The sequence below is a fragment of the Drosophila albomicans genome, chromosome X, assembly GCF_009650485.2.
Source record: "Drosophila albomicans strain 15112-1751.03 chromosome X, ASM965048v2, whole genome shotgun sequence".
NCBI lineage: Eukaryota > Metazoa > Arthropoda > Insecta > Diptera > Drosophilidae > Drosophila > Drosophila albomicans.
Genome location: NC_047627.2, coordinates 25,204,764 through 25,216,694, shown reverse-complemented (window position 1 = coordinate 25,216,694; position 11,931 = coordinate 25,204,764). Strand labels below are relative to the sequence as shown.

General features: G+C 40.0%; 1 protein-coding gene across 1 annotated transcript; it reads left to right on the top strand.

The window, feature by feature from the left end:
• Positions 1-3,866: 3,866 nt before the first annotated feature.
• On the top strand, positions 3,867-6,578 carry LOC117577983 (innexin inx6). Its single transcript, XM_034263079.2, has 2 exons — positions 3,867-4,646; positions 5,792-6,578. Exons 1-2 carry the CDS (start codon positions 3,969-3,971, stop codon positions 6,437-6,439), a joined length of 1,326 nt encoding a protein of 441 aa, XP_034118970.1. The 5' UTR covers positions 3,867-3,968; the 3' UTR covers positions 6,440-6,578.
• Positions 6,579-11,931: the final 5,353 nt, after the last annotated feature.

The window sequence follows — 11,931 nt, the reverse complement described above, 5'->3', positions numbered from 1 at the left end:
GTTCGCTGGGTAGCTGGCAAAATGAGATGACACTAAATCAAAGTTATTCAACGCACGTCGTTAAGTCATTAATCGAACAATGCACGGCAGGAAGACAGAGCACACAGACACACACACGTACACACACACACACACATACATATAGATGGGCCGTAACATATGCTGATACCTTCGCCTCGACGCCATCACGTTGACGACCATGTTGGCACATAATAAGACGACTTCCCTCCAGCTTAATTTTCTCCTTCTCATTCTTCCCTTTTCCCATTTCCCATTTGAAATGCTAATAATGATGATGTGCGTGTGTGTGTGTGTGTATGTGTGTGGCCACGGGGGCATACAACAATCGACAATCCACAATCGACAATCCACAATCGCAATCGCAATGCGAACGAATAGACAGAGAACAACAAGCTGGGCAGCTGGGCAAAAGGAGGACAAGTCATCTGCATTATGATGCCAGCGACAGACAGACAGATGGAGGTCTCAAGTGATGGGCCAAGGCAAGTAGAGGAGGGAATTTGGAGACAACAGAGACAGAGATGCTGAATGCTGGACAACCCGTGGTCAGCCCTTGCGGCCGTCTTGCGGTCTCATTTTGCCATTCGCATTCGCATTCGCAAGTGCAATTGACAAGTGCCCGGGACAGAGCGGCAACCGCAGTTGTGGCACGGCAATGTGGCACCTACCACACTCTCCCTCTCTCCTCCCTCTCCCTCTCACCTTTGTACAAGTCCCCGGTTGATGCCTGATCTCCCTGAACCTTGCAATTTCAATTCGATAGTAGTTCACTTTTATTTTTTTGTGCAGCTGTTTGTCAGCAAACTACGCAAACAATAAATAAGCAGCAAGAAATTTGCGCGACTAACAGATACCCTAAGTCATTAGAAACGGGTTAGGAAATTTAACGATTATTTGCCTAAAAGATAACTAGAAAATATAAAAAGAAAAATTCAACACAAAACTTATATAACCTACTTTCAAACAGATCAATCAAATATATAAGAAGAATTTTAAAAATTCGAAAGAATACATACTGGTTTTTTTTTTTTTTTTTTTTTTTTTTGTTAATTCATTTACTGAAATGTTAAACACATGCCTTCAAAATAAGACCACTTTAAGAACCAATTCCTAAAATTACGAACATTAGCCTGAAAATGCCAAATTCTTAGAATAAGGCCAAAATTACTAGATTTAGGTTACAAAATTGTGTAATTCTTTATTGTAGGTCTAAGACAGAAAGTACTGAGTTCAAATTTCGTAAACAGAGTGATCAACATTATAACATATTACATTATTATCAAACTTTTTGAAAGCATTCTAAAAAGTATTTAAGCAATATGTACAAAAAAATCAAAATTTATAGAAATAGATAAAATATATAAATTTAAAGGATATTTTAAAAATGTACAACTATAAGATAGAGAAGAAAGAGCACATTTAAAGCAATAACATTTTGGTTATTTGTCAGTTAATATTCTGTATTAAAACACTCTTAAAAGAATATAAAATATATTTAAACAAATAAAACATAAATATGTACAGAGTATTTTAAAGTAAAACAATAAAAATCGAAGAATGAGAAGAACCTTTCGAGCAATGAAATCCGTTCAAAGCATTTAATATTTAAAAGAACATATTGAAAAAGACTGAATAAATAAAATAAAATAAGTTAATAATAATAAATATAAACATAAAGTTAATAATAATAAATAATTATCAGTTATCAATCATAAGCTTAGAATTACAGAGTATCTTTGACGACCATCGACAGCTAGTGAAGCAAATACTCTCAGCTGCTAAATCCTTGTGCACAGATTACAGGGTATATGAGCGGAGGAGTATCAGCCCTTTTTGGATGGGCGGTAGGTAATAGGATTATGGCAGGGAGTGGACAGCTCGACAGGCAGCGTTGCACATCAACTCCATCAAAGCCAAAACAACCGCAACCACGCATAATTGTTCAATTTATTTATTTAAGCGCGAATTGCGCAACCTGGCTACGACAAAATACAAAAAACCCAAACGGGAAACAGGTAAAACGAGTGTAACCGACAGCGAGACACCTTGCAAAGGAATTTAAATATGTTTCCGCTTTTGTTTTGAAAGGATTTTAAACGCTTTTCAATACTTTGATGAGTTTTCATTTATAATTAAGAAAACCTAAAAGTGAAGCAGGTAAAACGAGTGTAACCGACAGTGAGACACCTTGTAATGGAATTTAAATAGTTAGCAGCCTTTGTTTTGAAAGGATTTACAATATATTTAATAACTATGATGAGTTTATATTTGTATATAAGAGAAAACTCTTTCATGCTTTACTACAGGATATAAAATACATATGACAAGCAATGCGGGATTGCTGTCGATGGCAAACGATTGAGAGAGAGAGAGAGAGAGGGAGAGAGAGAGAGAGGGGAGAGTCAAGGCGGCAGGCGTGACACAGTCAACAAACGTTTTCGGTTATTGTGGTCAATGGGAAATCGCTTTAAATAATGCATTTCATTTAAATAAATATTTAAAACGCTGTCAGCAATGCGAACCACACACAGACAGCCACCGAACTGTTGCGACCGATCAGCGATGGAGTGGAGAGTGGAGGAGAGATGGAGAGTGGAGAGCTAAGCCTCCCCCATGAGAACTGAACGCTGACCCACTGCCAAATTAGTTGGCCATGCTGTATAATTCATTGCAATCAATGAGGCCCGCGAGCCAAAAAGAAATCAATGCGGCACGAGAAATTATAATTATAATTTGTACTTGTAATTGGTAAGGCTGGAGCACAGTAGAGGAATGGAGAGGGGGAGTGGAGGGTGGAGTGGAGAGATGCGGTTGTTGTTGGGAGTGTAACAACGGCAAACGGTACTCGACTAATTAGTCTCCTGAGCGTGTTCGTTGATTCCCGATGCCTGATTATAGTAAATCTCTGGTCACGCACCAGCGAAAGAATTCATAAATTTAATTTCACGTCAAGCGAGCGACTCTCTCTATGTGTGTGTGTGTGTGTGTGAGGGGGAGAGAGCAAGAAGGGGATGGTGGAGGACCGACGACACGTCGCTGCAAACGGAATTCCCACAATAAACATTTGCACGGCAGCCGCGTTCCAATGATAATGTTGAATGTTGCCTCATAATGATGATGTTGAATGCTCATGATAATGATGCTGATGCTGATGTTCATGATGATGAGGCTGATGTACGAGAGAGAGAGGGTGAGGGAGAGGGAGAGGGAGGCTGGTAATGACGCTGGCTGACAACACAGCACTGGGAATTACTCTCGCATTTTGTATATGCAGTCATGTAGCATCGATTAATCATTTTATTATTATTGCTGCCATTCGTTGTCGTTCCCATCGCTCGTGATCCTCATACATACACGATATATGTATGTATACACGCAGGCAGAGCAGAGCAAAGCAGAGCACTATGCCAGCGCATTGTTATTATTATGCATGTCAAATAGCAAAAGTCATTGCAATTTGTATTTAATGCGGAAACTCAAGAGGCCACTCGATCAGAGCCAAGTGCCAAGGGCAAACGGCAAACGGAAAACGTCGAAAGCAAAGGTCAGGCAGCTCCTTCATAGCAGGCAGCTTTAGCCGGAGTGGGCAGGCGTCATCATCGTAGCAGACAGCTTTAGCAGGTCAGCATCCTCTACATAACAATCAGCTTCATTATATCAGTCAGCGTCGTCATAGCAATCAGCTTGCACATCACAGCGCTGCCTTCATAGCATTCAGCTTCCGTTAGTTGTGACAGTGTCAAAGAAAGCGTTAGAGTGAGACAACAATATGGCAAGCTGTCAAGCTGTCACTTCAACTGTATGTCTGTCTCTCTCTTTCTCACTTACTGTCAACGTATGAATTGTGTGCCTTTTACTCATATTTGCTGTTCCGAGTTTTTTTTGTTTTGTTTTCCATTTTGTAATTGTAAACGACAAATCACACAAGGCAGACACTGAAGCAAAGAATGTACGCCGCTGTGAAGCCGCTCTCAAAGTATTTGCGTCTGAAGACGGTGCGCATCTACGATCCGATATTCACGCTCCACTCCAAGTGCACCATTGTCATCCTGCTCACGTGCACGTTTCTTCTATCGGCCAAGCAGTACTTCGGCGAACCAATTCTCTGCCTCAGCGACACGAAGCACGCGGAGTATGTGCAATCCTATTGCTGGACCATGGGCACTTATATCTTGCCGCAGGAGCAGGAGGACAGCGAGAAGCACGCATTGCTAAGCATCGAACACATTGAGGTGCCATCATCGTCGCCACTCAACCGAAGCAGCATTCGCGCTTTGCTTGCCAACAATGAGCAATATGCTCGCATGTTATCGATTGCTGAGGGCGTCGGACCTGAGACGCGGGGCGTTACGAAGCGTCTGTATCTGCGCTACTACCAATGGGTCTTTATGATCTTGCTCTTTCAGTCGCTGCTCTTCTACTTTCCCTCGTTCCTGTGGAAGGTGTGGGAGGGACAGCGCATGGAGCAGCTGTGCTGTGAGATCGGTGATGCGCTCATCCTCGAGGAAACCTATCGAATGCGTTTGCGCATGCTCACCAAGTACTTTCGGGCGCGTTTCTCGGCCATCCATTGTTGTTATGCCATTAAGTATGCCTTCTGCGAACTGCTCAATCTGATTATAAGCGTAAGTACATGTTTATCGATAGTATTCGATTGATTTATCGGTAGCTATCGAGCGCAGCCATAATTTCTATTTAATTGAGATGGTTCAATGAATTGTACTATCGATTTTAATTTCTACATATATGTACTATGTTATCGATTATCGATTTATTGTGCTTCGTCCATTCTCTTTGATTAATCTTTAACTCATTTATCGACACATTATTGGTATTCATTGGAGTGATTCTCAGTCGAGTTCGATTTATGCGTTGTATTTCGATTTTTTAATCTATATACTATGCTATTATTGACTATCGATATGAATTTATATTCGTTTACGTTCGTGTTAATTAATCAATCGCTTAATTCAATCAATCAATAATCTCACAATCTAAATTTGCATCTATGTATTCATTCCTCTCAGGTTTACAATCGATACAATGTTTCTATCGATTATCGATAACTTTTATCAGTTATGAATCCGTTAACGAGCTGTCAATATCCAAAATCTCCCATCAATTGCCTTACAATCTTTAATTTTAACGTCTATCGATAACTCTCGATTATCGATAACTAATTGTGCTTGTCTCAATGCTTTTTAATAAGGTAGTTTTTTCATTATAAATCAATAAACGAGCCATCCACACCAATTGCTCTGCAATCTATACTCCCATTGCCTATAGACTATCGATAACTCTCGATTCTTGATCCCCCGCTTAAAAGCGCTCCACTTTTGGCTTATGAACGTTATCTTCAACGGTCACTCAAATCCAGATTGTTTAATGCCTCTCACACCAATTACTCTACAATCAATACTTTTATCATTTATCGATAACTCTTAATTCTACATATCCCGCTTTACTATCGATACCATGTTACTGTCGATTATCGATAACTAATTATGCTTCCCTCAATGCTTTTTAATTAACTACTCAAACATATCCTGATTGTTTAATGCCTCCCACACCAATTACTCTGTCAATCGACTATCGATAACTCCCAATTCTTCATCTCCCGCTTTAAAGGGACTCAACTTCTGGCTCATGAACGTTATCTTCAACGTTCACTCAAATCCAGGTTGTTTAATGCTTCTCACACCAATTACACTACAGTCAATACTTTTATCGACTATCGATAACTCTCAATTCTTCATCTCCCGCTTTAAAGGGACTCAACTTCTGGCTCATGGACGTGATCTTCAACGGCTTCTGGCACAAGTACATTCACGCGCTGGCAGCGATACCCGTCTACGACTGGAATCTGTGGAACCTGATGACGTCACGCGTCTTCCCCAAGGTGGCGAAGTGCGAGATGTTCTTCTACGGCCCCAGCGGCACACCGAATGTCCTCGACATCCTGTGCGTGCTGCCATTGAACATACTGAACGAGAAACTGTTTGCGGTGCTATACGTTTGGTTCCTGTTCATCGCCATGCTGGCTGCCATCAATATATTCTATCGCCTAGTGCTCGTCTGTTGTCCAGAGTTGCGGCTGCAACTGTTGCGAACGCATTTGCGCGGAATGCCAAAGGCGCATGTGCGTCAGGTGCTGTCACATGCCGGCTACGGGGATTGGTTTGTCCTGATGAGTGTGAGCATCAATGTGAATCCAACGTTGTTTCGCGATCTTCTCGTTCAGCTCTACGCTGAGTACGCGGGCATGCGAAAGGATGCCGGAGTTGATGATGATGATGATGAGGATGATGATGAGGACAGCAGCACATCGTCCACGGACACTTCGCTGGGCAATGCGACGATGGTGCGTGGACTTAATCTTAAGCGCACTTCACATTTCTACAACGACAGTCATGCCTAATTCTCATAATATGATAGTTTTATTATTGTTTCTCTCGTTTGTATTTGCCACGAACAACACGCACAAGACAAACACCAAATGCTGCTGCAGCAGCAGCGAACAATGGCAAATAAATGCGATAATCAAAATGGCAAACGGCCTGCTACATTTCGGGTGAAGGGGGAGCTGCTGCTTTTCGACTACTCTGCAAGACAAACATTGCGGCAGTAGCAACACGTGTGGGCAACCACAACTTGTGGCCAAGCATGTAACGTGTAGCAACAGTTCAGCAATCAAATTTATAAACTAAAACCATGAAACATGAATTACAAATATCAAATATCAACTGCAAGTTTATTATGTATCTTATTAGTTCTTCGATGCTGTAAATTCAAAAAGCGAAGACACAAAGCTAGCACATTATAAGCATAACCAGAATTAATCAGTCAGCTCAAATAACTAATCAAAGTTAAGCCCTGTTCACACAGCTTGCTAATCATCAAATATACATTAGAAGAGAAGAAGAAATTTACTTTCTAGAAGGGAACAAAATCAGGCTTAACTTCTAAACTTCGTGTTCATATTGAGCATGATTTAGAAGCTCTAAACCGACAACCAATATAAGAACGAGCACACGTCACGTATACATAATATGTGTTTATATGTATATTAAACATACGCCTAGTAATATAAAAGCATGCATTGTACAATGTGGATAATTGCAAAATTGCAAAATTCTATTCAAAAAAATAGCATGAACTAAGTTTGGCAATCGATTAACTTAAATGCATTGCACTTAAGTGCAATAATTGAGTATTTAGTATAATTGCAATTCATCTTTTAACAAAAGTGCATTGCTGTTAAGTGTAATAACTATATATTTAGTTACAAAAATTAGTCCAATTCATCTTTTAACTTAAATACATTGCACTTAAGTGCAAATTTTGTACATTTGAAATTAAACTCAACAAAATGAAGCTGAAATATGCATAATAAAAAAGGAACACAACTTAAAATTTGCAATCATAGAGCTAATCATATTTAAACTTAATTGCATTGCACTTAAGTACAATAATTGTTTATTTGCCACGCAAAATCAACAAAATTGAGCCAAATTAGGCGTGCATATAACACACGTTACTTATGCTTCATATTTGTAATAAATTAGTAATCAAGTTTTAACTTTAGTGCATTGCATTTAAGTGGAATAATTGTATATTTTCGATTTATGTCGTAATCAAACGCAAATGAAACTAAAATAAAATAAGTACATAGCACACAATCTTAAATACGCATTTCGCTGCGTATACTTAATATTTGTAATCATATTGCTTATCAAATTTTCAGTTAATTGCATTGCATTTAAGTACAATAACTGTATATATTCGATTATAGCGATTGTTGAATAACAATAATATATGTAGAACAAAGAGTTTGTAGAATGCTTTTAACTTGCGTATACGTAATATTTGTATATGCGTTAAGTATACGCTGAGTAATACAGTCGATTTTTAGCAGCATTAAAATTAATAATTAGGAAATTCAGCCAATGTTTGCTTTAATTTCCACAATCTTAATATATTCCAGATATTTATGCAACTATCGCGCACTTCTTAAGTGTGTGTCCTAGTCGCGTTGACACGCCGAGAAAAACAGAAGGCAGATGGCAGATGGCAGGCAGCGAAGTCATTGCCGGCAGCCATAACAAAAACTTGGCCAAACTAAAGTTGCAAAAGTTACACAGCGACGATGACGACGACGATGACGATGGTGATGACGATGATTGTAAAACTCTTTTGGCTGCTGGCAGCAAGCGGCTGTCGACTGTCGACTGTCGGCAGTCGGAAGTCGGCGGCAGTTGCCACACTTGCCGCCGCACGTCACTGTTGACTGTTGTTGTCGACAGGCAGCCAACAGGTAAAACTAACAACAACAATTGCTGCCGCTGCCGCTGCCGATGTTGCTGCTGCTGCTGCTGCTGCTGCTGATGGCTGTGACGACAACGCAAATGGCGGCAATTACAAGCAACGACAACAGCAACAGCAACAACAACAACAACACAAGTAAAGTAAACATCACTTTTAAGGCGAAAGGCAAGCCTTGTTGCAAGCAGAAGGCAACGGGCGGAGGGGGGCGTGGCAATGCCAAATGGGAAAAGCGCAAAATAAACAAAGTTAATTTTAATTAAAAACCGCAGGAAAACGAAGAAAAAAAAAAGACGAGATGAAAAAAACAATAACAACAAGAAAATGCTAAATAAAATGGGCGTAGCGGCGTGTGGGCGTGTCAGCGTCAACTTCAGCGTTAGCGTCTTGCATATGCATGTGTAGAGAAGATGAGAGAGGGAGATAGTGAGAGTGAGATAGTGAGAGTGAGTGAGAGGGCACAGAACACAGAGGCAAACAAACGCGACGAAGCCGAAAGACACGACAAACAGAAAGAAAGACAGACGGACAGCGAGACAGATGAGAAGAGAACGAATGAACGAAAGAGCGAATGAGCTGCCTGCAGCTAATGCAAACTCCTCCCCCCCTCCTCCCTCCTCTAACCTCTCCTCTCCTCCTTTCACTCCATCAACAACAAAACGCACCCACTCCACGCGACCAGCAGCAATGATAACTGTAACAAAGACACATGTAAACAATTTGGTTTCGTCTTCGTTGCAAGCTTTCCCCCTTTCCCCTCCGCCCCCCTTCTGGCCATCCACCCCGTTTGATGTTCGCTATGCTGGCTGCATAGTTTTAATTATACAAAGCGAAAACTTTGCCAACTTCAAAGTTGAAAGTGAGCAACGGTTAAAGGATTTTACCAGCTAACATTTGCCTCCTCTTCCACTTCCACTTCCACCTCCTCCTCATCCTCCTCCTCCTTCCAGTAGAGTAAAACACTCGCAACGCCCTCAAAGAGCAGAAGGCAACAACATCTAGCATCTGATTGCTTGTGGCTACTTTAGCGATATTAATGTGAGAATCGCAGAGAGAGGCAAGGCATTGCATTACGTAAAGGGTGAATGGCATAAATGAAGAAGAAGACGAAGAAGAAGAAACAAAAGTGCACGTTAAACACTTACTAAATGAAGACTAAAGAAAACAATCAGAAGAATTCAAAAGTAAGCGACAAAAGTGGAAGCTTTAAAGGGAAGACAAAAAAATAAAAATTGAAAATATGACGAAATAAAAGCTGATTTAAAAGTAAAATAAATGGATGCAAAAATAAATAATGAACAGCAAGCAAAAGAGAACAGAAAGGTATAACAATAATAAGCGAAGTGCATACGAGAAAGTTTTAGAATAAATGCAACAAGGTCGGAAGACATCTAGAAGAAAACTAAAGAAAACAATCAGAAGAACTCAAAACTAAGTGACAAAAGCGGCTTTTTAAGAGGAAGATGGATCAGTTTTTGGAAATAAGAAGTGAAAATAAAAGAGATGAAATGGCAAAGAAAGAATAGCGATGAATTAATTGATTTAACAAAAGAGTAATAAGAAATGAAAGTGTCAATTATCTATACTAGCTAATAATATAAATAAAAATTAAACTTACCATAAATACGGCCACTTTTTTTTAAGTTAGTGTCTAAAATAGAAACAAATAAAAAGTTAATTGAATGAAATTACATTTTTTTTTAATTAAAATTTAGTGTAATTTAGTTCGATTTTTATGTAAATACAGTTACAGTGGAGTTTTTAAATTGTTAACCATTTTTCTCTTGGCAAACAGTTAAGGTGCACTTCATAAATTCAAAGAATTCGTTATCCTGAATACGTTATCCTGAATAAGTCCTGGCAGGATATCTTACGATTTGGCAGAGATGTGGCAAAAGAATATGTTTGAATTGTAATGGATATCAATATCAACTTCCAACGTTGGTTTTAAGTTGTCGAACTTAAAAAAACTGCCATCCTAACCTAATCCCCAGCAAACCAATGGATAATATCAGCCCTATATAAAGCCTCTGTCAATATGTTAATTCATTCATCTATGAATACAGATATATTTACAAATATAAGTCCATGCATTAAAACTGTTGCATGAGAGAGAATTACAAACTCAACTAGAGCTCAGCAATTAAATGAATGAACGAATTGAATGAAACTGATCAAAGAGCGACTTGAAAAGAAGCAAGCATACTTAATAGAATTGTGCTCTAAAAGAGCAAAGTTCGTGTCACGACACGCGTTCATCTCTAGCTCAAAAGTGAGGAGGCAACAACTTAATAAAAAACTCAACTAGACCTAATTTATTGAATGAGTAGATGAAACTAATCAAAGAGCAACTTTAAATAGACGTAAGCAACCTTATTAGAAGTGCACTTTGGGAACGAAGTTCGTGTCACGACACGCGCCCATCTCTAGCTCCAAAGAGGATGGCTTGAAGCGTGTCCTTTGCTCTTGTTGAATGCTGCTGTTGTTTTCGCAGCAAGGAGACGAACTAAGCGTGCAAAGCAAATGACAAATAAATTAACAAGTTAATTGAGTTTGGTGCAAAGGACTGACTGCCCCCCACCCCCTCCCATCTCATCCACCTCGTGACAAAAAAGGACACCTCGAGGTGACATCCTTTGAGAAAGTTGGCGCTGGCTGTTCGGTTATTAACAATAAACAATTAATGTTAAATCAATAAGCAACATATTGCGTATAGAAGATGCCAATGTAATTTATATGCTAATCAGCATCTAGTCAGAGAGAAAGGGAGAGAGAGTGTGAGAGAGAGAGAGAGAGGGGGAGGGGGAGAGCTGGTAAACCACAAAATACCGCGTAGCGACTTGGTTATTAAATCTTGTGAAGTTGATTCGAGTTTGCAATTCGGCAAATTAATTAAAATTTGACCAGGCCACGAAATTATCGACGCAGGACGCACCAGGAACCGATATGCCAGGATATCCATTCCACATCCCCCCACCCCCCTCGAGTGCCCCACCACTGGCAGAGCATTGCAAGTGCAGCCCCGGACACGTGTAACAAAATAATTTTTCAATTACATTTTCGGGTTTCGTGTGGTTCTGGTTTAAAAGCCGTTGGTCAGAATATCGGCCTGGACATCGGCCAGGTGCATAAGCTTGTCCGTCCGTCTGTCTGTCCGTCCGTCTGTCTGTCTGTGCGTGTGGTAACACTGGCCACAGCCACAACCACCCTGCAACCAGCAACGCACAATCTGCAACCAGCAGCTGCCACACACACACACACACAGACACACATACACAGACTTCTCCCCACTACTCGCAACGTTGCATATTGAAAATTTTGATGCAAAATTGATTCAACGGCATTTTTGTGGGCGCACGCATTGCATTTCACCCAATAGCCATAAGCTGGACCTTACAAGCTTAGAGTGTTCCCTAATTGCAGCAACAAATAATAGCATCCGACTAGCCCAAGTATCGAGTAATCACACTTTTGATCGATGTCCTGAAATTCAAAGACTATTTCAAAGATTTTACAGAGAGAAAGAGAGAGAGAGAGAAAGTGAAAAACGAAAAATGAGCAGTGAAAACTATCGTAAAGTTATATAAA

Coding starts and splice junctions, on each gene's coding strand:
- LOC117577983 (XM_034263079.2), top strand. CDS start 3,969: ATGTACGCCGCTGTGAAGCCGCTCTCAAAGTATTTGCGTCTGAAGACG. Junction 4,647..5,791: donor TGCTCAATCTGATTATAAGC/GTAAGTACATGT, acceptor CCCGCTTTAAAG/GGACTCAACTTCTGGCTCAT.